Here is a 26,339-nt window from a genome sequence, read left to right as displayed (position 1 = left end):
AATAAAAAATTGGCTAAGACAGCTTCAACAGTAGCACCAGAGATATTGGCTACCCATTAGTATTTCAAGTCATTCACGGTAAAAATGAGGTAGATATATTAGAATACATTGTTAAAAGAAAAAAGGTGCCAAACAGTGCGTCTGCTGTGTCTCCACCCTGGGGAAGAGAGGGACGCGCGTGCGTGTGCACCTGCTCCCGCGCCCGCGCCTGCAGGCGGCAGGAGGGCAAGGCACTGGGGGCACCCGCCTCCGCGGACGGGCTTCCTCCTCACGCCTTCCGCACGCGCGCTCCCCCCCAGGCGCGCTCTCAGGCTTCCCGGTGAGGCCGGCCGGCACGCGGTGAAGCCAGTGCTGCCCTCCCACCATGCCTCAGGCACTGGCCCGACCACAGCTCGTGTTCTAAAAGCACCTGCTGAGAAGAGGACAACCTCAGTGACGAGGATGCCAGGCGGGGATGTGGGGAAAAGACAACAGGCTGCAATCGGTGGTCCAGAGTCAGACCTGCCCCTTCCACCAGCTGCTGGACTTTAGGCCACTAACGCTCACCTTTCATTTTTTCATCTGTAGAGAGAGTGTAACACCACCTCGCAGGATCATGAAGGTGAAATTACACCTTCGATAAGAAAATACTGGTACTCAGTAAAAGGTGCCACTGCTGTTAGGTGCAGTCTACTCTGCCTCCTTGGATGTTACAGAACACCTGGATTTAAACATTAGATCTACCCATTCCAGTCTCCTTAGCTAGTCAATACCACAAGCCAGATAGGCTGGGAGTGGGGAGAATTACTTATTTTGAATAAACCTGGCAGTGTGACATCATGGACAAATTTTGCCAACAGCCAATATCACTGAGTAGCTAACAAGTGCCAGGACCTGCTCCCAGGGTGGGGCATGGATTCCACCACCACCCATGGGTATTAGTCCCATTTTACAGATGAGGAAAGTGGGGGTGCAGAGAATTAACATGTCATCATGTGGCAGGTCTCAGAAAGGAATCACAGGCAGTTTGATTCCAAAGCCTTCTTAATTTTTCCCTTGATTTTATTTTTTTCCCTTAAAAAGTCTAGGCATCCTGTCTCCACTTCCAGGCACACAAGCTAGCTTCTGCTATGTAATTCTCCAAATTTGAGCAGGACGAGAGTGTATAGTCTCAGACCACTTGGACCAGTATGCTATTCACAGAAGGATCTCCGAATTTGGCACAGAGATCCAACCTGGACGTCTGACACATTTTACTGAATCCTCCCTGTTTCAGGCAATGCCAGGATCAGGGTCTGACAAGTGAAGTACATGCCCCATGGAGCTGATGTTATCCAGCGCCCCTAATGCAGGCTCTGAGCTGAGCACTTGAGTGCATGACTTAAGTGTAACCCTCTGCTACAAACTAGTGAGTGAGCACAGCTCACTCCTCTTCTCTGGCCTCAAGGCTGGGGATCAGGAGGACTGTTACCTGTTACCTGCTGCAGCTTGTAGGTGCCAGACCAAGTGCAGGGTGGCCAGTTACACAGGAACTTCAGACAAACAATGCATAATGTTTTTAGCTTGAGTATGCCCTCAAATGTTGCATGATACATATTTATGTTAAACATATAATGTTTATTATTATCTTAAATTCAAAGTTAACTGTGTGCTCTGTATTTTTATCTGCTAAATCTGGCAACCCGACCCTGGAGATGGAGCTAAGTGGTTAAGCTGGGACTCAAACTCAAACTAGCTGAGCCCAGAGCCCACATTTCTATTCACACTTCACACCTTCTTCTCTGTCCGTTCCCAAGTGGACTTGCCATGACTGTATCAAAAAATCCTCCTGGGGAGAGGATACACATCCCAGATGGAAGAGGCTTTCTCACTGAAGTATGGGTGGAAAGACTGCCGTGTACATTGGAAAGGACCCCCATCTTCAAACCACTGTGGGCATTAAAAACTCATCACCCTGAACATTATGTAGATATGATTTAATAGGAATCCTCAGAGCCAGATAGCTTGAGAAAAGTTAATATAATCATGTTCGTAATGAGTCACCACCTTCTTCCTCATGAGTTAAGGTTAACTCCCAAAGTATTCTTTAGTATATGCAACTATTCTCTGACGTGTGGAAGCACCATGCTTTTCGAATTCGTTGCATTCAGTTATCTCCTGAGTTTGCTTTTCATTTTTAATATCCTAATCCTCTGGCACTGTAATTTATTTGTTAAAAACGTCCTATAGCTAAGCCATGCTTCATTGTGAAAATATCAAAGATGATTCTGGACTATATTTTGCCATAATATATTGTTAGGCCCTCTTGCTGGTCAGCCTTACCAGTTAGGAAGTGGCAGGCATGTATCATAACAAAGAATGCTTCATAATTTTAGAACTTAAGGAAAAGAAATTCCAACTGACTTTATAAATTACACGCAGTATTTTTAAATACCTGAGAAAAATGATCATTTATATCTATTATGAAAATGATGGTAAATAATGTACAGTTTAAAAACTGTTTGCTGGGTAACACACAGAGTTCTTTTTATAATTGGCTTGTAAAAAATGATCCCTGGGGAACTCTGACCTTTAGAAAGCACCAGGCATGGCATTTGTTCTCTACCATTTCCACGCATGAGACAGAGCAATAAAGACAGACCAAATGGAAACAGATTGTATCCAAAACAATCGATACAGCCAAATTAAATTATCTAATCCAGTGGCTACCAAGATTTTGGATTTCATTAACAGGAACATTTTCAAAAGAGGTTTTGGGAACCCACATAGAATGGCATTTTTCATTTTGCCAAGTGAGGAAATGAGTTTACAAAACAAAACAAAACACTCTCTACTATCACCATCATTCTATAAAAAAATGGAATAAGGACAATCTCAAAACAAAGGACAGCTTCCCAAGAGGACCAGTCTCTCACCACCACACTCAGTGTCAACCAAACTTTGCCAGCAGCCACATGGCCTCATACCATAACTGTGAAGGTACAGTGTCTTGGAAGAGAGGTAATTTTGAAAAAAGAAGCCTGTTATTTGAAATTGCTCAAGTTAATTAAGATGCACAAGCCATTCCAGTCATTGGAAATTCCAGTCTCCTTTGTACCTATATATGCTCTTTTCCTTGCTGTTCATTTAAAAACTTTATCAAGGCAATATATGCATATCATTTTCATAATCAAAAGTTACTACATGGCATATAATGAACATAATAATCCCCTGATTTACCTCTGATTCTTGATGCCCAGAGGAAACCTCTTTCAATTCCTCTTTGGTTTTTCTATTTTCAGTATAAACTATTGACTTTTAACCATGGAACTCTGCAAAAAGAGCATGTGGCTCTCATCAGACACACACACATGCATGCACACACATGGCTGGCTCTCACTCTCACCTCTCCCACCCCCAAACTTCCACTAAAATTGTATCACAGTCACGATTTGGTGGTCCATCCCTGTTTTCTGTGGCTACAGTACCGTGAGTCAGTGGATATGACTCACCTCTGAGCTGTGTGTACCATGTCACACGCGCTTCTCTGTGAGCTCTGGCTTTCCCTGCAGTTACTCTTCACCCACCTGGTGTGCTGCTGAGTTCATTTCCTAAGAGCCCATCTCTAGCTCACCTCTACTTTCTCTGACAGAACTGGGAGTCCCCTCTCCATTTGGTTGGGCACTTCACAGCCTCTCATAGCAATGCTGCTGGAGACTCCTTGGGGCCCTCCCTCCTCCCACTCTGGTCTGACCTGGTTGGCTCCCCTCCTGCAGGTCCCGTCCCCCCATCATCCTGGGGATCCCCACCCTCTGTGCTGCCAGATTCCCTGTGTACTGGGTGCCATGCCATCTCCTCTCCAGGTGACGGAGGAAAGGTACTCTGGGGAGAGGGAAGAGCCTGCCCAGAGGGAAAGCTGTGTTCTTTTCACTTAGTGCTGCTATTTTCCATGTGGGAATCTCACTACTGGCCTCAACTGAGCCAGACTGCCCAAACCTACAGCCTCTGGGTCACTGTCCCTGGGCAGGGGCTGCCGAAGATGGGGGTGAGGTCACTTGGCTACACCGAGTGGGGCAGGGCTCCCAGAGAGTCCAGCGACTAATCCTAGAAGCTTGGAAGGATCTTCCTTTTGAGGCCCATTGCCCCTTGCGGGCGGTAGCCAGTGCCTCCAATTCCTGGGCTCTCCTGCACCCTGCGGGGAAATCAGCCCCATCTTCCTCGGGTTCCTGGTCTGCAGGCACCCGGGTTTCTGCTGTCTCTGGGGTGCAAAAGAAGTTAACAAATCCATATGCTCTCCAGCTTTCACATTTTGTTGACATCTTGAGGGCATCCTGTCTCATTCTCTGTGTCTGTGGGTTCTACTGTTATTTAATGGGGTTTATGTAGGCATATTGTTACCTTACACTTCAAACTTTAAGAGGTATGTTTCTGCAGCACACGAATGCCACTTGATTATGATCTCTGAGACCGGAGCAGGGGGTTGATGAAGTGCGTAAACACCCCGCTAATGCTGCCCAGTCACCACAACAGTATTCTGGAGAGCCTTTCTATTTCACCTGTTTTTAAAACAAGCCTCTCTGTTTCACCTGAACTGCTTGAAGAATGACGGGAAGAGGCTGTCATAAATCAGCTCGCTGCTGGAATCCGAGCTTCTCTCAGAGCACTGACTTATATCTGTCTGCCCGGTGGGTCTACTCAGTCAATGAGGGCCCAGCCCTTCTGATTTACTTATGCTGGGGACGTCTGAGAACTCTAAGAGGAGGCTCTCAGGAATTAATGCCGGTTGTCATGTGCGGCTGAGGGCTCAGGGCCAGCAAATGTCCAACTGCTACTGAGAACACCTTGACTGTCCCAGCAGGACCTTCAGGTGTGGGGCGGAAGCTGACCCCACTAAATCGCACTTAGGGGCAAGAAGGAGATTATCATGTCTGGGGTAGCTATTGATTTACTGGAATCAAACAAAACCTTGGCCAGATTCGCATCTGGCGATAGGGAGTATACTGATATCTGCAGTTGCTCTGTGCAATGGCTCATATTCTAACCCTTAACCACAGGCTATACCAGGGTCATGTCAAGAGATGAGTCAGCCTACAAAGACTGGCCTCTGCCAGTACTTTATTTAAAATTTGGACAGAAGGCATTCTAAATAATCTACCTAGAAAGAAAAATCTCAGATGATCTGTATGCACAAACATTACATTGAATGTGCACCATCAGAATGGGGTAGATAGGCATTTTAAAAAGTAATGAGAAGTGATCTACTTGAAGGACAAGATGATGCTCAAAAATCTTAATTTAAATCAAAGACAGAAGAGTACCTCATGTGAAAATTTGCTGAGGAGGAGCAACTCATGGTTTCTGCATCCCTATGGATGAATTAATAAAAAACATTCTCCAAAAATCTACTGGCCCCTACGCTGAATGTGACCCCTGGATTCTAAGCCAGGAAGCCAGGCATGACAAAGCAACAGGTTGCAATAAAGGAAAGGTTCCATCCAGGGAAGTGCAGGATGTCTGGCCACCATGCACGGCCCCACCAGGGCCACAGGTGGTGCACTTCCGGTCATCACGGTGCTATCTTCAGCAAAGACCACCTTAAAAATGCAGATATTTTTCTCCCTTAACTCTCATCCTAACACTGTATCACAGGTTTTTCCTCTCCCTTCTCTTGCCAGGAACGACAGCGTTTTCTTTACAGGCTCCAACAGGGCACGCGAGCTCTGGAACCCCTTGGGACACCAGCACTAGAAGAACACACTCCCACAGAACGGAGGAAGGCAGCAGAGCAGGAAAGCAGGGTGACACTGGGAGTTACTGCAAAGACACTCAAACACAACATCACTGGCGCTTTAACCAAGTGAAGATGGAAAACAGTGCAATGGGGAAGATCTTCTAATTACATCCAAGGGCCAACAAGCATTATGCCATCATGAACACAGTTTGCTCAGCTGCTGAAGCAATCACTGTACATCCTAAAGAAGGCTCTGCTGTACCTGATAGTACTGGCAGGGTCTGAGTCATTCAGCAACTCCCTGGGGTGGGGGTGGGGGACACTCAGGGGTTGGAGGAGAGTCCAAAGGAACAAACCCAACAGCAAAAACTAGTAACACTCAGGTTTACAACTGAAAAATAAAACCAAAGGTAGTGAAAGCTCCTATTTGGGGGCAGTGCTGACTCGAGTCGCAGGAGGGCTAAATAACTATTGAGAACAACTAGTCTGCAGAGCTACCTTCCAGAAGGGGCCAGGTCTCTCCTGAAGACCTCCTGCTTAAGGTCACATTAAAACATCAAAATGGGTTAGTTGGGCAGAATCATAGCTGAGGGCATAGCACCTCTCCTTGGAACGTAAGAAGAGCCTCCAAGTGGGGAGATGGTAGAGCCATGTAGGAAAAACAGAGCCCTGGACACCGAGTTGGTTCTCTTGTGTTCTAGCAGACTTGCTCTGTGGTGTCCTCCGAGTCCCTTGTGCAGCGTTAGAACCAGTGCAGGGACGCTCTTGAATTTTCACCCCGAGAGTTTCAATCCACTGTCCTTCTGAAAGGATCCAGCTAAAGGATGAATCAGGAGGTTCAAAGGGGTTCTGCTTCAACTTAAGAAGAAAAATTATAAACAGACATTTGCAGGAAAATTTTCAAATTATGACTAAGGATTTCCCCCATATTACCTGGTACACGTTTTTGAATAGGCAGACACAAATGACCCCAGGGACCAGAGCCTCCTCCCAGGCTCTAGCGGTGGTCTAAAGAAAAGGGGTCTAGTAGAGCTGACAATCCCACAGCCTCTCATGGAAAACATGACGCTGCAAGGGCACTGCCTCGACACTGTCAAGGCCCATGTGTGTGCAGACGTGCGCAACAGAAATAACCAGCAACATCTCCGCGGTGGGGAGAGAGCGCACGGTGCCTTTCCACAGCGTCGCTGTGCTTCACACAGCATGAGCTGGGCACTCCCATCTCCCTCTGACCTCTGCCAGCAGAGGGAGTCTTATTCAAAATGCGCAAGAGACTCACCTTTCTGAATCTAGCTCAGCCTTTACGTTCCTTTTACAGAGGAAATAGCCATCACCAGCCCCCGCAAGGTTTCTAAAATTAACATTGCTCAGAACAAAGATACCATTTGATCAACCCTTGCATTTTATGGATGAGACTCAGGGAGAAGAGCCTTCTGCGGGCATATATTGCTAATTTGTGAGCACATCCCAGGCTGGACCCCAGGATGCAGTTCCTTGGCACACAGAGCAAACAGCCAATGCTGGTACTCTGTGCCACTTTCCCACCTGAAGTACAGGAGTTTTACTATGAAACTCCACTGCCAGAGAAATTGATTTCTTTGCCATCCTATTGAGTAACAGCTTTAAACAGTTCATTTGAATCCAGAATCATCTGAATCAACTGGAGAACTCTTGATTTAATCTCCAGTCTCTTACTATTTCTCAAAAAAAAGCCTCTAGGGGTCACCTGTGCGTGTTCTATTCACCCACACAACATACAGAAACAGGCTGAGATTCACCTGACCTACAGAGTACAATGTAGCTTGGCAAGAGAGAAGGAAAGAAAAAAAATGCTATTAGTAACATGAACTTTTACAGATTTGTATTTTAAACCTATAGTTGACTTACTGAGTTAAAAACTAAGCAATATCACAATAACTTACATTCGAGGCTAACTAGCTCCAAAGGAGAAATGGGGAAATGTTTGGCAGAACTGAGGCTTAATCAACATCTTACACTGCCCACAGCAAATACCAGAGGACTTGCCTGTTAAGTGATTCCAAACAGCATGGGCTAGGCCTGACAACAGGGAGGCCTGCCCTTCCCCCTCGGGGCGGGGAGCCTCACTGGGAACCTTCTAACATCAGACCCTCAGCGGATAAATAGCTTAATCCAAGTCAGGCTTAATTAATACATTTTAGTAATGAATGTGGCTTCCACAAATGCATAAATATTCTTCTAAAGCATGTTGGCATTTGTGTCCTGCCTACTTTGTCTGCTTCAGGATTTGGTGTAAACAATGTTATCTAGAAAAGGACAAAGGCACATGCTAGCCAGAGGGTGAACAAATAGAATTTAAAACACTTTAAAGGGGGAGAAAAAAGGGCCACAGGGAGAATCGAAATTTAAAGAAAATAACATAAGGACTGTGTTTCAGTAGTTCAAATAATATCCCTCAGACTCTGTCAATATGAACCACAAAGGACTGGAAAAATCAATTTTCTCAAGGAAAGCATTTAAGATATTTTGCTAAAATCGAAAGCAAGAGTATCTAATCCTTTCAGTGGTCCTTGAATACATGCTTCAAATAAAGAACAAAAATGCATAAACCAGATAAAAAGGGAGGACAAGGAGGAATCAATATTTAAATAAACCATTATGTTTCTAATGGACAACAAAACAGAAGTTAGAAACAGGCAAAACCAAAGCTTTCAAGGAATATAAAACATGCTACATAGTTCCAACTCTCTGGCAAAGGACAATTATTACACCTATTCTAGAAAGAGCCAGGGCTCCAGAGAGACAACATCAAATCCCAGGAGCCTATCACAAGTTAATGGTACTTTTACCCTTTCTGGAGGGCTGGGGAGGAATTTCTTCTAATCATTAGATTAGGTATCTTGAATTTTGGATGAAAAGTCAGATAATCAGAACGTGTTAGTTAATTATTTAGCAAGAAGAAACACTGACTTGATTTTAAGTGCTAAAAAAGTACTACCAGATATAAGGTAAGAATTCTGATTATTAAACCCTGGAGTAAAATGTATGCACCGTGGATAGGAATATGTGTTGACAGGTATTTGTACACGTGTATAGTCAAGAAACACTAACTTGATTTTAAGTGCTAAAAAAGCACTACCAGATATAAGTAAGAATTCTGATTAAACCCTGGAGTAAAATGTATGCACCATGGATAGGAATATGTATTGACAGGTATTTGTACACGTGTACAATATAGTGTAGTTCACTGCATATAGGGTACAAATTTACAGCGTTACTCAGTTTACTTCATTTAGGGAACAAAAATGGCTAGTGAACTTAAGTCCAATCCATCTAATTTCCTATTTAATGATTTTCTATTACCTACTTCTGGTGTTCAATTTTAAGAGACTACATAATTCTATAAAAATATACCTAGTGAGATACTGGGGATTTTGATATATTCTTCTATACACACCCCAGAACTTAGAGACCAGATATACCTCAAAAAATATCACTGAGAAAAGTTGACTGTGCTCTGCTGAGTACCATGGGATGGCTTACTGACTACGGTTCTGCCAGTCTTCACACTGTTCACTCCTCGCACTGTTGGCAGTATTCAAAAACCAAACGCTTGGCTTTCCCCTGCATAGATGCATATGAAGTAAGAGAACCTATACTGTGTAACACATACAGAAGACAGCAGAATCTTCTCATCTGGCTTCTATGCTAGATTCCAGCATTTCAGTACACATCCATAATTCTGAGTGAACAGACTGATTACAATGTTTAAATTATCATCAGGACTGGTGATGGTTGCTGATGATCTGTTAATTTCCCAGAGTCTATGCACATGTGGGTATAATCTACATTAAACAAAATCTAAAGGTAGTTCTTAGAATCTTGGTGAAGCCAATTTTAGAGCCATATTGAGACTCACATACATGCCTACATACATTTAGCTACTTAACAATGTATGTCATCCAGGCCCATGTCAGCAGGAGGCAGCAGTCACCACAGCACGGGAGGTGTCATAAGACTTTCAGTGGAAACCAATGAGCCCCGTGCAGGTCACATCAGCAGGACTGTGAAGAAGACATGTTAACAGGACATGTGAAGATGCACGTTGCTCGCCAGGGCCACAGCTTAAAAAATTACTGAGGAGGGAAGTGCAGACCTCCTAGCTGGAAAATCTGCTAGTGACTGATGGAGTGAGCTCCTCTGCGTCCTCATCTAAGGGTGTGGAGAGGAAGCCAACATGTTTCTTAAAGTCACACTAAGGTATTTTGCCCCCTTCCTCCCCACCCCATCATATTTTAGGGCAACCTGAGATATTACCAGTCTCTCGATGATGGAAATGTCACAGAACGGGACTGGGAGGATGAGAGGCCAATGTCCCTCTCGGCGGGTCTGGCTGTGTAACTGTGAGAGGGCTGAAGGACACCGGACCCACCTCTGGAAGCTTTTTCTGCACATGATCAAGCCTCCAAATCTCCACCATAATCACTCACACCTCCAGCCCAGAGTTCTGTGAGCTATGATTCTTATTCCATCTTTAAACCTGTGGAGTGGGAGTGTTTCTGAGAACCCTGCTCACACAGATGGTGGTGGGAAGGATCTCCAGAATATGTGGCATGTAGTAAATGCCCATTTCACTACGTAGTCACTCCCTTCACATTTCATAGGAACAGAGATGAGCTTATCCTACAGACCGCTGCAGAGATGAGTGGGCACTGGCAGCTTAGCGCCGGCACACGTATGTGTCAGAAACACGAAAGAAGAAATTCCTCCCAGTTATATACACCTGAGGCCAATGGCTGTGGGCAGGACAAGAATGGAGTCTAGCAGGACCAGGTCACTCCTGCACACGCGGGGGAAGGGGAGGCAGGGAGGGAGGACCAGGGGAACGAACGGAGCCATGAAATCGTGCACCATGTCTCTGTATCTCTGAGGTGCTAAAAATACACTGCACTGACAAGCCGTTTGTCACAGCAACCTTTCTGAGACGAGAAACATGATCGGCATGCCAAAGGACCCTCTCTCCCTCTCATGCTGAGCATTGTTTCACCCGCCCCTCTGCAAACTGGCTCTGTGTAACAGCGACCCATGCTCCAGCAGCCTCTCTGTCTGGAGCTCACCCTCCACCCTTTCACCTGACCTGTCCTGATTCTCCGGAGCCATGTTACACCTCACTTGCTTGGTCCCCCACTGCACACTGGAACGAGCAAAGACTGTCAAAATTTGTTATTCTAACATCCAGCTGTCAAGACAGTTTAACATGATGCTTCTTTACCTTTGTCTCCTTAGCAGAAAACTCTGAGGAGTTGGAAATTTTCATAGACTTTGACCGGTGGGACTGCCGCCGGATGGAATCCTCCCGGGAGTATTTCACGGAACCCGAGGTCCTCACCCGCACCTTGCTGGTACTCTGAACACTATTCACACCAATCATTTCGATGGGTGACTAGGGAAGGGTTTGCAGAAATAAAAAGGCACTTTCCAATCGCCTCAAGTCTCGAATGCTGGAGGAGCTCTGCCGGGTGGTGCCTGAGCAGCTTGGAGCCACGGTCCGCGTTACCTTGAGAACCACCAGGCTGCCTCCCCCAGCATCTTCAGCGACCCTGTTTGCAGCGAGTCTGATTGTTCCAGGCACAGCTCACGTCACCGGCTGCGAAGAGGGGAAAAAATGCAATCCCACCCCTGCTACTCGGCTCCTTTACACACACACACACACACACACTCTCTCTCTCTCTCTCTCTCTCTCTCTCACACACACACACAGCCCATATTCGCATGCTGGAACAGATGGCAATTGGCCAGGCAGGCAATTCATTACCATTCCAAATAGCAACACTATTTCTCTTCTGATGTTGTGCCGTAGCTCATTAATGACAACAACAAAACACAGGTTCCACAAATAAAAGTCTCCAGTAATCTGTTAAGCATGTGGAGTGGGAACAGAGATAAATTTCCAAAAGGAAAAAAAATATGGGTGTGCATCAAAAGGCTCAATTACAGGCTACTAGAAGGATGGCAGCCACAGAGGCATCGTATGATCATTTATATTTCTCCCTTGCCTGTTCCAGGCCACATATTGTTTAACCATCACCCAAACTGTATTGCTTTCTGAAGAATCAAACGTTTTTTATGGCCTTAGATACAACAGCCAGATATTTAAACAAGAGTTGTGTTAGCTTGTATGAGAAATCCATAATAACAATGTTGTGCTACCTTGCCGTAAGAAGTTTAAAAAAAACTGGTCAGTTAGCACACATCAACTTTAAATGCAGCTTAGAGTGAGACCAATAGAACCAGCTTTGATCAATAAGCAGCAGAGCTGGAAATGCTATCGCAGTACATGAGAGCCCAGAAAAATTCTGATGAGGATTACAAACTGGGCACAGTGAAAACCAGATAATTTCAGTTCCTGCCGCATGAAGCTAGTTTTGAGCATAACACTCAGGGTAGCCTCGCCTCACTTACGGGGGACCCAGAGGTGGACAGGGCTAACCACCTATGCCTCCAGGTGAGGGGTTAGTGTTAATATAAGGAACAAAATTTACTACTAGTTTATAAAATCTTGGAAGAGAGTGTTGCCTCAATGGATCCCACTCCCCAAGGCTGAGCTTTTTGTCAGAGGCTCAGGAGGACAAGTTTCATGCAGGGGATGCCCAAGCCTGGCAGGTCCCGAGCGGGACCCAAGGCCCCGGGCTGAAGCCTCAGGCTTTGTCTCACTCGGCCCGCTCCCCTCTTCTCCCACACCAGCTCCTTGGTCTCTAAAGCACTTGATATCAACTCATTTTGGTAGAATTTTGTCTGAAATAACAACAGCCAGTCCAGCTGGGGAGATCTTGGGAATATCCTCTCCTTAAGAATGTATTGAGTTTGAAGGCTAGGATATCATTTTGGCTATCCTAGAGGTAATTTTTTTCTCTACCTGGGTAATTTGAACCTACTGAATAATTACCCTTTAAAATAAAATTTTAAAAAATTCTACAGTGATTTTATACTTTACAGAACATGTTCCAAAGACATAAAAAGTACACTCTAACATTACGGTAATGTTGATTGTTTAGAATATGCATATGAAGATGCTACAGGCAAACATTTTCACTTCACACATGTAAGCCTGAGGAAAATCCCAGGCAGGAGCCGACATCAGAGCCGAGATAACCCCGGAAAGACACTGCGTGTGGTCATGAATACAGGTGCCTCCCTGTATGAATGTAATTTTATTCCAGGTACAGCCTCCTGATGAATGTAATTCCCTTTTCTTCACCAAGAAGTCCCATTCAAAGACTGAAAACTATGTGCTAGCATGCACAGAAAAGGCATGTGAGACACAACTTGCTACCTGGGAAGTTCAGCAGAAACATGCTGTCTTCAGCCAGCGAGTGCCCGGCTGGCATCATTATTCCAGTGAAGGCATTCCTAGTGACAGCGTGCACCCATCTAACCCCCTCTACGTGACAGAAGTAGCGAATGCCCTCTCATTTTGATTCTCAAAGTTGACATTTTGTGAGGGGGGCTGAAGCGACCTCGCAATTCCCTCTTTACAGGCAGACAAAGTCAGGCAGTCAGGAGGCTACAGCACAGCCGGCCTGAGTCCTCACGTTCGGCCACTGTCCTCTGCTCGCCCTGCTCTTCACGATCAGAGCACGCCGCCTCTGCCCACACTCTGCTCCAGTCAAGCCGACAGCTGGACAGAGCGAAGAGAGGCGCCACATGCCTCCCAGAGCCTCACGGTGAGCAAGAGCCAGGGCCAGGACCCATGTCCTCATGACGTGCTGCCGAGGCTGGCGGGACCTGGCTTGTGGGCCCGGGCACTCGCCTCGAGCCCCCTCACCTCCTGCCGCTTCCCAGCACCACGGTCGCTTTCGGTCAGGCCTGCCTCTCCAACCCAGGCTCACACATCAGACTGTGGCTTCTGCTCTGCCTGCCTGTGAACCCCGAGATCACCTCCTTTCTGAACGACTCCCACCTGCTGTCCTGCCCTGACCATCCTGCAGCTGCTGCTCATCCTTCCAGATGCAGCCCAGCCTTACTTTTCCTGAGGTACCCTCTCGGGCCGCCCTTCCTAAAAGGTAGGTCTGCTCCACCTAAACTGGTATCTCCTTGTCTTCACCACTTGTTGAGTAAAGAAACTCCTTAAATATCTAGTAAGCTTCCCTTCCCTATTGTATTCCTTGCCATTGAACTTTCTTTGTAAGAAATTTCAGAATATTTATTCTCTGAAAAGTGAATACAGCCAATACATGATCATTTCTTTCCTACTGGTATAGAAGAGCATGGAGTAAAATACAGGTTTCCTTCCCACACCAGTCACCCCAGCCTCTGCCCAGGAATAAGCCCTGTTGCCAATTTCCTACACATCCTTTCAGAGATAATCTGTCCATGCACTGGGTGTGAGTGTGTGACTGCCATTTTCCTTCTTACGGGCCAGGATATATTCTTTTTCCCCTTATTATCAAGATCATTCTAGATCAGCATACATAAAGCTACCACACTCTTGTTCATAGCTGCATAGTATTCCAGTGTGGGGATATATCTAACATGTTGTAAGGGTCCTGTTACTGGACATTTGGTTTACAGTCTTTCGCTAGATGCAGTGTATATGCCTATAACACATCTTAAATAACATTTGAACACTATGGTTTTCCAACTGTTTTCTGAACAAGTCTTATTTTCCTCCCCCTACATTTATTTTGCATCACCCACAGTCATGGTGTTAGGCACATCAGGGTTCACAACTGGTTCAACATGAAATAACCACTTCTAAGACATGCTGGATGACTCTGACCTGCCCCGTCCTGCTCTGAGAGGGTATGACTCTTCTTAAATGTTGGCCAGTCTGTACAGAGAGCCTGCTTGCTGTAAAATAAAGGCAGGCCTCCTAGAGAGCGGCAGCTGTTCAAAAGTACAAAATAACTTTACATAAAAGCTTTTAGCAGAAAATAAAGGTGACTATCAAACAGAAATTGTAGGAGAAATTTAATTATGTAAATTAACAAGAAAGCATCACCTTCTGATGATTTCTGTGACTGAGGACATTATTTAGTACCTAAGCCCTAAAAGGCTTCTAAAAATCTCAGCTAATGGCCAACAGAAAAATATCTAACCTTCACAGACCTGAGAAATGAACTCAAATATATCATCCATGTGTGCCTACCAAGTAAGGTGCTGGGGACACATACATCACCAACAGGACAAGGCCCCTAAGTTTAGGCTGCTCACGTTCCATTGGGGTGATTGGAATGAAAGGAGATTGTACTGCTGTGATCATGCAAGTGAAGACCTCCAGGGAGTCCATGACCTGAAGATCTGCAGACTGCAAACGAGATGGATCATCAGTGGAATCAAGCGGAGGCTTCCTTCCTCTCTAAGAAAACATCATGGAACCATTAGCAGAAAAAGTTGAAAAGGGCTAATGAACTCCAAATACCCACGGTGCAGAGGCATAGTTAACATAACATGAAGACAGGTGTGGGGAGGGGGCAGGCGGGAGGTGGCAGGAGGAGACCAGCTTCAGGTCATTTCCAGAGCAGAATGGTGGAGGGAAGAGTCGCTGAGTCTAAAAGGACCTCCTGGCTGTGCCTAGCTCCTTTAGATCACACTGGCTTATCTGAAACAAGTGAAGTGACAGAACACGGATCTGGGAGTCGGCCTTTCTGGCCTTGATTGTCACATGGCCCAACATCCTCAAGAGGCGGGGGCTTCTGTCAGACAGGCGCTAACGACTGGCTTCTTTTCTATGCCATTCATTTGGGCTTAGCCTCATTGGCACAGCTGGAAGGGGCCTTAAAAACAATTGCCTTCAATCTCTTCATTTTATAGATGAAGCTCCCAGAGACTCAGAAACATGGAGTGACTTGTCCCAGATCTCATGACCAGTAAGTGGTGGTCTCCTAACTCTTCTGTGCCCAGGTTTCCTTGTTTTCAACAGAAATTGCTTTTCTCCTATTATCTGCTTCTTGAAAGCCACACACCTTTTGGGCTGCAATAAGGCCTGAAATGGTCACCCTGACATGGGAAATTCAATACCATGAGACTGGCTCCCCAAAGAATCTGGAGGCCAGCCACTCACATATGCAGAGAGAAGACTTGAAAAGTCAAGTTGACCAAGAGCTGAGGAACCAGCCCTGGGATCCAGAAAAAGGTGGGGCGGCTTCGTGCTCCTGCTGCGGCAGGAGGGAGGCATGTACCCTTCTGTTCTCCAGGTGTTCTTCCTCTGCACACAGCAGCATGGTCCCCACATCAGTTCACCTTCTAGAGAAGGAGCTGCATTACAACAGTTATTGAGAGTACAGAAAAACAAAATATTTTAAATAATGAAAACACATAAACTAGGTAAAGACATTCCCAGCTGATACATTTCTAGTCTGGGGAGCCATTTTGAACCCCAGGAGAGGGGGGCAGCCTGGATTCTTCTAGAGCTCTCTGCCCCAGGCCTGGATCCTGACCCCCGGTGGCCCAGCCACATGAGTGCCTGACATCTGTGGTACTAGTCTGAACTAGAACCCTGCTGTCATGTGTCACCAACCTGCCACTTGAATGGACTGGACGCACCTCAAGCTCTACTTTGCAAAACCGGCCCAGACAGCTTCTCCCAGAAAGGACACCGGGCCTGGCCTCCAGCCCCTCATCCCTCACTCCTGGCCTAACAGGGAGGCTTGCCCACCTCTTCCCTTTGCCCACATGCCTCAGTGATGCTCTGACAATGCTTATCTCTACCCATCGCAGCTGGACACAAAAGTCCTGTCTGGAGGTGGGCCTGTGGGCATCCTTGGCTCCCATGTCATCACGTACATTAAGCCGGACGACAGAGAGCACCGCCCTCTTCAGGAACTGGCAGTGGGAGTCACACTCCCTCTGACTTGCTCAACCTACAGGCCACGTCGCCTCTCCACAGCCCTCACTGTCGCCTGTATGGTCACATGCTCTAGTCCCATCTGTTCCTCAAACATGCAAAACGACAGGATGGGGAAGAAAAATCTATAAATAGCACCTCCTTATATTTAAAATTAAATAACAATCCTGAAGGGGTAAAAAAATACTGTGTAAGCATGAACGAAGGAGCTTCAAACCTGAAAAACATCATTTTCCCCTCATAAACCAAACCCAGTCTATGTTTACACAAGGGTCAAATATCAGACTTTCTCTTTACAAGTACAAGAAAACACTGACGGACAATGGCACCTGTGCTCAGGAGATACGATTCTGCATAGCTGGTGCTGTGACACGCAGCTTGACCTTTTCCAACTATTCACTGGGAAAGAAACCCTGTCTTGGAGTTACTAGGCCTTCAGGAGGGGTAGAAAAACCTCCCACATGTACCTGAGACACTATAAATTCTTTCTGTGCACAAAAAGATACTGCTTATTCTAACCTGAATTCCATGCAATACGCAAACACAGAAATGGTTATCATTTCAGAGCCCTGAAAGCTGTTCTTCCAGTGAGCAAGCCAGTAATTATAGATGGGATGTTAACTGCTGAGAAAATACTCTGTTCCAGAAGCTAATCCGATAAGCCCACTGTTAATAATCTCTTTATAACTTTAATGTCAATTCAACAAATATTCCCTAAGTGCCAAATGCATGCCATGCACGGTGTCCAGGAGGAAAGAAACCATCAGAGATTGCTGCCCTTGAGGAGCTTCACACCAAAGACAGATTATTCTGGAAACAGTGCTGGTCAAAGTGCATGACTGGGATTTGTACAGAGTGAGCACCACTTTTCGCTGCCTCACTTTCATTTATCACAAAGTCCTCTGAAGTCACAAAATTTCACTTACTTTTCATTTCTTTTATTATCTGGCTAGATAGTTTGGGTCACTTACCGATGAGTTTCCATTAGCTCAATAATTTCAAGGTATATCTAATTTCACCAGAAAGGGTCACCAGTCGTGCTACATGAGAGTGGCCACAGGCCCTTGGGGGTAGAGGCACGGCGCCTGTGCATGCTGCTCACCACTGTCACCCCCAGTCACTGTGACAGGCACAAGAGTGGCCGCAAGCCCTGGGGGCAGAGGCACAGCGCCTATGCATGCTGCTCACCACTGTGACCCCCAGTCACTGTGACAGTCACAAGAGTGGCCGCAAGCCCTGAGGGGCAGAGGCACGGCGCTTGTGCATGCTGCTCACCACTGTGACCCCCAGTCACTGTGATAGGCACAAGAGTGGCCGCAGGCCCTGGGGGGCAGAGGCATGGCGCCTGTGCATGCTGCTCACCACTGTGACCCCCAGTCACTGTGACAGTCACAAGAGTGGCCGCAAGCCCTGGGGGGCAGAGGCACGGTGCCTGTGCATGCTGCTCACCACTGTAACCCCTGCTCACTGTGACAGGCACAAGAGTGGCCGCAGGCCCTGGGGGCAGAGGCATGGCGCCTGTGCATGCTGCTCACCACTGCGACCCTGAGTCACCGTGACAGGCCCCAGAAGAGTGAACAAGGCCAGACAGATTCTGCTCCCACTGAGCTAACACTGAGAGAGGCATTAATCAAAGAACCACTAGTTGGTAAATAACCAAATAATCCCACAAGCAGATGTAAAACAGAAACAGTGCAGCTGCTTGGAGGGGGCATGCACGCGAGTCCCACAGGCTGTGCCCCGGTCTTACATGCAGCAGGCTTCCCTGAGGCAGGCAGGACGCAGTGCTCCGGTGGGATCCGAGGCGCACAGGAAGAGAGGCAGCTATAATCAGTGAGAGTGGAACAGCAGCAGTGGTGCTTATTTTAGTCACAAAGGAGCTGAAAAATTGTTAACTTGAGGACATTTTCTGTTTCCAAATTTATCCGTGGCTTTCATTCTCAGGACAATAAACCAAGCTGCCTGTACTATGTGGGGGTCATTTTAACTTCTCATCCAGTGAGACCTCCCCAGAATTCCCATCAGAGAACATGCAACACAGCAAGGAACAGCTCCGATTCCTGGGATACTGGGGCTGTGCTCTGGGGCCTCTGCAGGCTATTCCCAGGGGCAGGAGGTCCAGGTGGGAGTCTGGGCTGGCGCTGGCTCACGCTCAAGCACCCTGCTGAAGGGGTTAGGAAAATTCTGGAGCACACGCAGGAGTCTGTCCTTTCTAAGACAGGGAAAGGCTAGACCATGCATTCCACGGCATCAGACGACCGACTGCTCCCCCCCGCCCAGGCTTTTCCCGGCCTGTGGCTGTAGGGTCATGTCAGACACGCTTCCCCAACCTGCTGGTTATATTACTGTTACCCACCCACCCCCACTAAGTCTTTAACAACACCTGCAGGGTTTCTATGGAAATACGCAATCTTCTAAAAACCAGCTAAACAAAACCAAGAGACGTCTATTTAATACTCTCTGTCTCATGCAAATTTCAACACAATAACTGTGGCTTCTAATAAAAAACTTAAGGTGGTAGTAGATGCAACAGTTACAAGCCACAGAGACATCTGGTTTCACCACTGACCGGATGGATGACTATGTGTTACTTAAATTCTCTAAGTCTCAATGAAAAATGGGGGAAGCATGACTCAATGGACATTTGTGGATTTTCAGCTACTCACCAGAAACAACCTCCTGCATTAGGCAAAATGCCCACTGTGCCAGAGGTGGGAGGCCAGACAGCCACTGAGGGCCAGGAACAAAGGCTATGGGACATTAGCGTGGCCACCTGATCCCAAGAGAGTGACACAGGGTACAGGGGCAGAGCATCCTTGTCATGGCGGTGGTGGCCACGGGGGGCCCTGGCGCACCTTTGCCACGGACATGACCTGGCGTTCTCTGCTGCCAGCTCCCTCGGCTGGAGCCTCCCCTCCGTCCTGTGAGCTACCTGATGACCTTCCACAGAGTTCCTTTTACCCTTACATTATCGAGGGTCAGCCGCCATTTCTTCGAGGCCAGGAGTCCTGGTAGTGTCTGGGGAAGGGTGGCGAGCAAACAGAGGAGGCACGTGGAGCCCAGCACCTGGGGTGTGAGTGGCCTGCTAGGGGTGATGGATCCTGCTGCGCTGGGAGGCTCCCCGTTTGAGATCTGGAAGCTCCCATCTGAGTTGATGAAGGAAAAAAGCAGCTCAAGCCAGAGCCTCGCTTGAATAACAAAATGAAGAAGCCCTTGGCACCTACTTAGACCTAAGCCACCAATAGTGGATAATCATCAATAAACATTTCTGTTCCCTGTGCCTCAAACACCCACCTCTCCCGGCCCAGCCCCCAGCTGGCTCAGTGGTGCCCACAACATGCTCCCCAAGTCTCTGGAGAGCGCATTCCACAGAAAAATTAGCTAGTTCAGAAGCGGGATTACTTCTCTCTTACTTGGATAATAAATTAAAATTATTCTACCACGTGAAATGGTTTTCAGGTTAGCCATGCCTGTTCAAGGGACCCCAGGGCTGGCGAGTGTGTGGCAGGAATCACGCGTGCCACGCCTCAGACACTGGAACAACCCCGCACACCTCCTACGAGAGAGGAGCCTGTGGATGGAAAGAGACACTAAGGCAAAGATTATTCAAAACCAGAGGGGAAAGCTTCTTTACAAGGGACAGCGGCAGGAAGGGCTGCTGAGGGCGGATGGTACAGAGACCCTGGGACTCCCACCTGGGCCAACCGGGCAGAGGCCGGTGACCCTGTGAGTCCCACACCTCTCAAGGAGGCGGCAGGTGCAGTCACAGCCACCTGGCAGCCTGGAGGCACCCCCAGACAGGGAGGGCATGTGTGTGGCTGAGGGACAGCAGCGCCGTCCGCGCCTCCTGTCTTCATATGTTAGGAACACCCCTGGGAAAGATCTCAAATACTTCAGAAACAAATTATTAGACATCTCTGTGTACTTTAGAAGACCCCTGAGGGATTGCACAGAATGATAGACACATCTATGTATTCCCTCCTATGGGGTATTTTCATGTTGTAATAATTGATACATACAAAATAACACGTGATGTTTATACAAGATATTAAACAATATTAAACATAATAATAAAAAATTAAACACCCATATACCCCCTCCTCTCCCATATGTGAAACAGAACATAATCGTCACCATTTTACTTCCTGGGCCCCATCCCACCCGCTCTTCCTCTGTGCAAACACTCTGGGAAATATTTGGGAATCCTTTGTCTACCTAATGCCTGGGAGCTCTTCTCCTGGGCTTATACTCTAGAAAAGCCCTTACACATATGCTCCAGGACATGAATTTTAAAAAGGCCACTGTTTGCAATAGGGAGGCATGAGAAACAATTCAGATGGTGAAATTAATTATGGTAACTTCATACAACACAGCAGCCTATTTTCCTACCATGAAGCAAGCTTTGTAACAGGACACTGAGTGTTCCTGGAGGACAGTGCTGAACTGCCCAGAACAGCCTCACCTGCTCTCCCTGTTTGGTTTCTGTTCTGAGCTGGAGAAACCTACCTGGCCAAGTGCACTGCCCTTGAGAGGGACAGCCTGCATCCTGGGACGAGTCGATGACTGCCTGGGGCCCTCAAATTCTGCAGGACGGACGGCCCTGAGGGCCACCTCCTGGGCCCGGAGCGCCACCGAGGGTTGGCCGGGGCCTTTGCAGGGTCCACATCACAGCCCCACTCCCTCCATCTCCTCCAGAGTGCTCACTGCCCCCACTGCCCTGGTGTGAGTGGACTCTTCCCTAATAAACTTCCTACAAGTTAATCTCGGACTCACAGCATGCTTCCCAGGGAACTTTACATAGGCCAGAAACTTAACTTAGGTTATTTCATCTAAACCCTTATGACAAACCTTATTAGGCAGACCGTATCAATCTCCTTTTAGAGAAGTCAGAGAAATTGCCTAGAGTCATTCGTCTAAAATGGACTCAAATTCAATGTTGACTCTACTCAGATCCTAAAAGCTGTGATGGCGCTGTGTGGCCTGTTTTACAAAGCAGCACTTTGTTTAGCTCATGTTAGTATATATTCCTAGAATGCAATTCCTAGAAGCAAATACAAGTGCATTTCTTTTCATTAAATTTTTTAAAAATTTTGTTATCATTAATCTACAATTACATGAAGAACATTATGTTTACTAGGCTCTCCCCTACCCCAAGTCCCCACCACAAACCCCATTATAGTCACTGTCCATCAGCATAGTAAGATGTTGTACAATCACTACTTGTCTTCTCTGTGTTGTACAGCCCTCCCCTTTCCCCCATCCCCCACATTATACATGCTAATCATAATACCCCCTTTCTTCTTCCCCGCCCTTATCCCTCCCTTCCCTCCCATTCTCCCCAGTCTCTTTCCCTTTGGTAACTGTTAGTCCATTCTTGGGTTCTGTGATTCTGCTGCTGTTTTGTTCCTTCAATTTTTCTTTTGTTCTTATACTCCACATATGAGTGAAATCATTTGGTATTTGTCTTTCTCCGCTTGGCTTATTTCACTGAGCATAATACCCTCTAGCTCCATCCATGTTGTTGCAAATGGTAGGATTTGTTTTCTTCTTACGGCTGAATAATATTCCATTGTGTATATGTACCACCTCTTCTTTATCCATTCATTTACTGATGGACACTCAGGTTGCTTCCATTTCTTGGCCATTGTAAATACTGCTGCGATAAACATAGGGGTGCATCTGTCTTTTTCAAACTGGAGTGCTGCATCCTTAGGGTAAATTCCTAGAAGTGGAATTCCTGGGTCAAATGGTATTTATATTTTGAGTTTTTTGAGGAACCTCCATACTGCTTTCCACAATGGTTGAACTAGTTTACATTCCCACCAGCAATGTAGGAGGGTTCCCCTTTCTCCACAACCTCGCCAAAATTTGTTGTTGTTTGTCATTTGGATGGTAGCCATCCTTACTGGTGTGAGGTGATATCTCATTGTGGTTTTAATTTGCATTTCTCTGATAACTAGCGATGTGGAGCATCTTTTCATGTGTCTGTTGGCCATCTGAACTTCTTCTTTGGAGAACTGTCTGTTCAGCTCCTCTGCCCATTTTTTTATTTGATTATTTGCTTTTTGTTTGTTGAGCTGCATGAGTTCTTTATATATTTTGGATGTCAATCCTTTATCAGATCTGTCATTTACGAATATATTCTCCCATACTATAGGGTACCTTTTTGTTCTATTGATGGTGTCCTTTGCTGTACAGAAGCTTTTCAGCTTGATATAGTCCCACTTGTTCATTTTTGCTTTTGTTTTCCTTTCCCAGGGAGATATATTCATGAAGAAGTCACTCATGTTTATGTCTAAGAGATTTTTGCCTATGTTTTTTTCTAAGAGTTTTATGGTTTCATGACTTACATTCAGGTCTTTGATCCATTTTGAATTTACTTTTGTGTATGGGGTTAGACAATGATCCAGTTTCATTCTCTTACATGTAGCTGTCCAGTTTTGCCAACACCATCTGTTGAAGAGACAGTCATTTCCCCATTGTATGTCCATGGCTCCTTTATCATATATGAATTGACCATATATGTTTGGGTTAATCTCTGGAGACTCTATTCTGTTCCACTGTTCTGTGGCTCTGTTCTTGTGCCAGTACCAAATTGTCTTGATTACTATGGCTTTGTAGTAGAGCTTGAAGTTGAGGAGCGAGATCCCTCCCACTTTATTCTTCCTTCTCAGGATTGCTTTGGCTATTCAGGGTCTTTGGTGGTTCCATATGAATTTTAGAACTACTTGTTCCAGTTAATTGAAGAATGCTGTTGGTAATTTGATAAGGATTGCATCAAGTCTGTATATTGCTTTGGGCAGGATGGCCATTTTGATGATATTAATTCTTCCTAGCCAAGAGCATGGGATGAGTTTCCATTTGTTAGTGTCCTCTTTAATTTCTCTTAAGAATGTCTTGTAGTTTTCAGGGTATAGGTCTTTCACTTCCTTGGTTAGGTTTATTCCTAGGTATTTTTTTTTTTTACACAATTGTGAATGGAATTGCTTTCCTGGTTTCTCTTTCTATTAGTTCAATCTTAGTGTATAGGAAAGCCTCAGATTTCTGTGTGTTAATTTTGTATCCTGCAACTTTGCTGTATTCCAATATCAGTTCTAGTAGTTTTGGGGTGGAGTCTTTAGGGTTTTTTATTTACAATATTATGTCATCTGCAAATAGTGACAGTTTAATTTCTTCTTTACCAATCTGGATTCCTTGTATTTCTTTGTTTTCTCTAATTGCCATGGCTAGGACCTCCAGTACTATGTTAAATAACAGTGGGGAGAATGGGCATCCATGTCTTGTTCCCAATCACAGAGGAAAAGCTTTCAGCTTCTCACTGTTCAGTATGATGTTGGCTGTGGGTTTATGACATATGGCCTTTATTATGTTGAGGTACTTGCCCTGCATACACATTTTGCTGACAGTTTTTATCATGAATGGATGTTGAATTTTGTCAAATGCTTTTTCAGCATCTATGGAGATGATCATGTGGTTTTAATCTTTCTTTTTGTTGATGTGGTGGATGATGTTGATGGATTTTCGAATGTTGTACCATCCTTGCATCCCTGGGATGAATCCCACTTGGTCATGGTGTATGATCCTTTTGATATATTTTTGAATTCAGTTTGCTAATATTTTATTGAATATTTTTGCATCTACGTTCATCAGGGATATTGGTCTGTAATTTTCTTTTTTGGTGGGGTCTTTGCCTGGTTTTGGTATTAGGGTGATGTTGGCTTCATAGAATGAGTTTGGGAGTATTCCCTCCTCTTCTATGTTTTGGAAAACTTTAAGGAGAATGGGTATTATATCTTCTCTGTACATCTGATAAAATTCCGAGGTAAATCCATCTGGCCTGGGGGTTTTTCCTTGGGTAGATTTTTGATTACTGCTTCAATTTCTTTGCTTGTAATGGTTTATTTAGATTTTGTGTTTCTTCCTTGGTCAGTCTTGGAAGGTTGTATTTTTCTAGGAAGTTTTCCATTTCTTCTACGTTTTCCAGCTTGTTAGCATATAGGTTTTCATAGTATTCTCTAATAATTCTTTGTATTTCTGTTGGATCTGTCGTGATGTTTCCTTTCTCATTTCTGATTCTGTTGATGTGTGTTGATTCTCTTTTTCTCTTAATAAGTCTGGCTAGAGGCTTATCTATTTTGTTTATTTTCTCAAACAACCAGCTCTTGGTTTCATTGATTTTTTTCTATTGTTTTATTCTTCTCAATTTTGTTTATTTCTTCTCTGATCTTTATTATGTCCCTCCTTCTGCTGACTTTAGGCCTCATTTGTTCTTCTTTTTCCAATTTTGATAATTGTGACATTAGACTATTCATTTGGGTCTGTTCTTCCTTCTTTAAATATGCCTGGATTGCTATATGCTTTCCTCTTAAGACTGCTTTCGCTGCGCCCCACAGAAGTTGGGGCTTTGTGTTGTTGTTGTAATTTATTTCCATATATTGCTGGATCTCCGTTTTAATTTGGTTGTTGATCCATTGATTGTTTAGAAGCGTGTTGTTAAGCCTCCATGTGTTTGTGAGCCTTTTTGCTTTCTTGGTACAATTTATTTCTAGTTTTATACCTTTGTGGTCTGAAAAGGTGCTTGGTAGGATTTCAATCTTTTGGAATTTACTGAGGCTCTTTTTGTGGCCTAGTATGTGGTCTATTCTGGAGAATGTTCCATGTGCACTTGAGAAGAATGTGTACCCTTTTGCTTTTGGGTGTAGAGTTCTATAGATGTCTATTAGGTCCATCTGTTCTACTGTGTTGTTCAGTGCCTCTGTGTTCTTACTTATTTTCTGTCTGGAGGATCTGCCCTTTGGAGTGAATGGTGTGTTGAAGTCTCCTAAAATGAATGCATTGCAGTCTATTTCCTCCTTTAGTTCTGTTAGTATTTGTTTCACATATGCTGGTGTTCCTGTGTTGGGTGCATATATATTTATAATGGTTATATACTCTTGTTGGACTGAGCCCCTTATCATTATGTAATGTCCTTCTTTATCTCTTGTTACTTTCTTTGTTTTGAAGTCTATTTTGTCTGATACTAGTACTGCAACACCTGCTTTTTTCTCCCTATTGTTTGCATGTAATATCTTTTTCCATCCCTTGACTTTTAGTCTGTGCATGTCTTTGGGTTTGAGATGAGTCTCTTGTAAGCAGCATATAGATGGGTCTTGTTTTTTTATCCATTCAGTGACTCTATGTCTTTTGATTGGTGCATACAGTCCATTTACATTTAGGGTGATTATCGATAGGTATGTACTTATTGCCATTTCAGGCTTTAGATTTGTGGTTACCAAAGGTTCCAGATTACTTTCCTTACTATCTAAGAGTCTAACTTAACTTACTTAGTATGCTGTTACAAACACAATCTAAAGGTTCTTTTCTATTTGTCCTCCTTTTTCTTCCTCCTTCATTCTTTATATATTAGGTATCAAATTCTGTACTTCTTGTCTATCCCTTGATTGACTTTGGGGATAGTCAATTTATTTTCGCATTTGCCTCACAATCAGCTTCTCCACCCTCCCTACCGTGGTTTTACTACCTCTGGTTACAGCTATCCAATCCTAGGAACACTTCCATCTATAGCAGTCCCTCCAAAATAGACTGCAGAGATGGTTTGTGGGAGGTAAACTCTCTCAGCTTTTGCTTATCTGGAAATTGTTTAATCCCTCCATCAAATTTAAATGATAATCTTGCTGGATAAAGTAATCTTGGTTCCAGGCCCTTCTGCTTCATGGCATTTAATACATCATGCCACTCCCTTCTGGCCTGTAAAGTTTCTGCTGAGAAGTCTGATGTTAGTCTGATGGGCTTTCCTTTGTATGTGATCTTATTTCTGCCTGTGGC

The 26,339-nt window shown here is 45.3% G+C and overlaps 1 protein-coding gene across 9 annotated transcripts in view; it reads right to left on the bottom strand.

The window, feature by feature from the left end:
- The window catches only part of PSD3 (pleckstrin and Sec7 domain containing 3), a 476,158-nt gene that overhangs the window by 141,340 nt on the left and 308,479 nt on the right, over positions 1 to 26,339 (bottom strand). The window contains exon 1 of one of the 9 annotated variants that reach the window (XM_057505256.1): positions 10,941 to 11,314. The exons of 7 other annotated variants lie outside the window; for them this stretch is intronic. In XM_057505256.1, the coding sequence (XP_057361239.1) occupies positions 10,941 to 11,099 (159 nt within the window). In that variant the 5' untranslated portion in view covers positions 11,100 to 11,314. Of the gene's footprint in view, positions 1 to 546; positions 566 to 10,940; positions 11,315 to 26,339 lie in introns of those variants that run through there. One more of the 9 variants, XM_057505258.1, reaches the window with a different exon arrangement.

Source organism: Manis pentadactyla, chromosome 7, assembly GCF_030020395.1.
Source record: "Manis pentadactyla isolate mManPen7 chromosome 7, mManPen7.hap1, whole genome shotgun sequence".
NCBI classification, from domain to species: domain Eukaryota; kingdom Metazoa; phylum Chordata; class Mammalia; order Pholidota; family Manidae; genus Manis; species Manis pentadactyla.
This window is presented reverse-complemented; position numbering and strand designations above follow the sequence as displayed.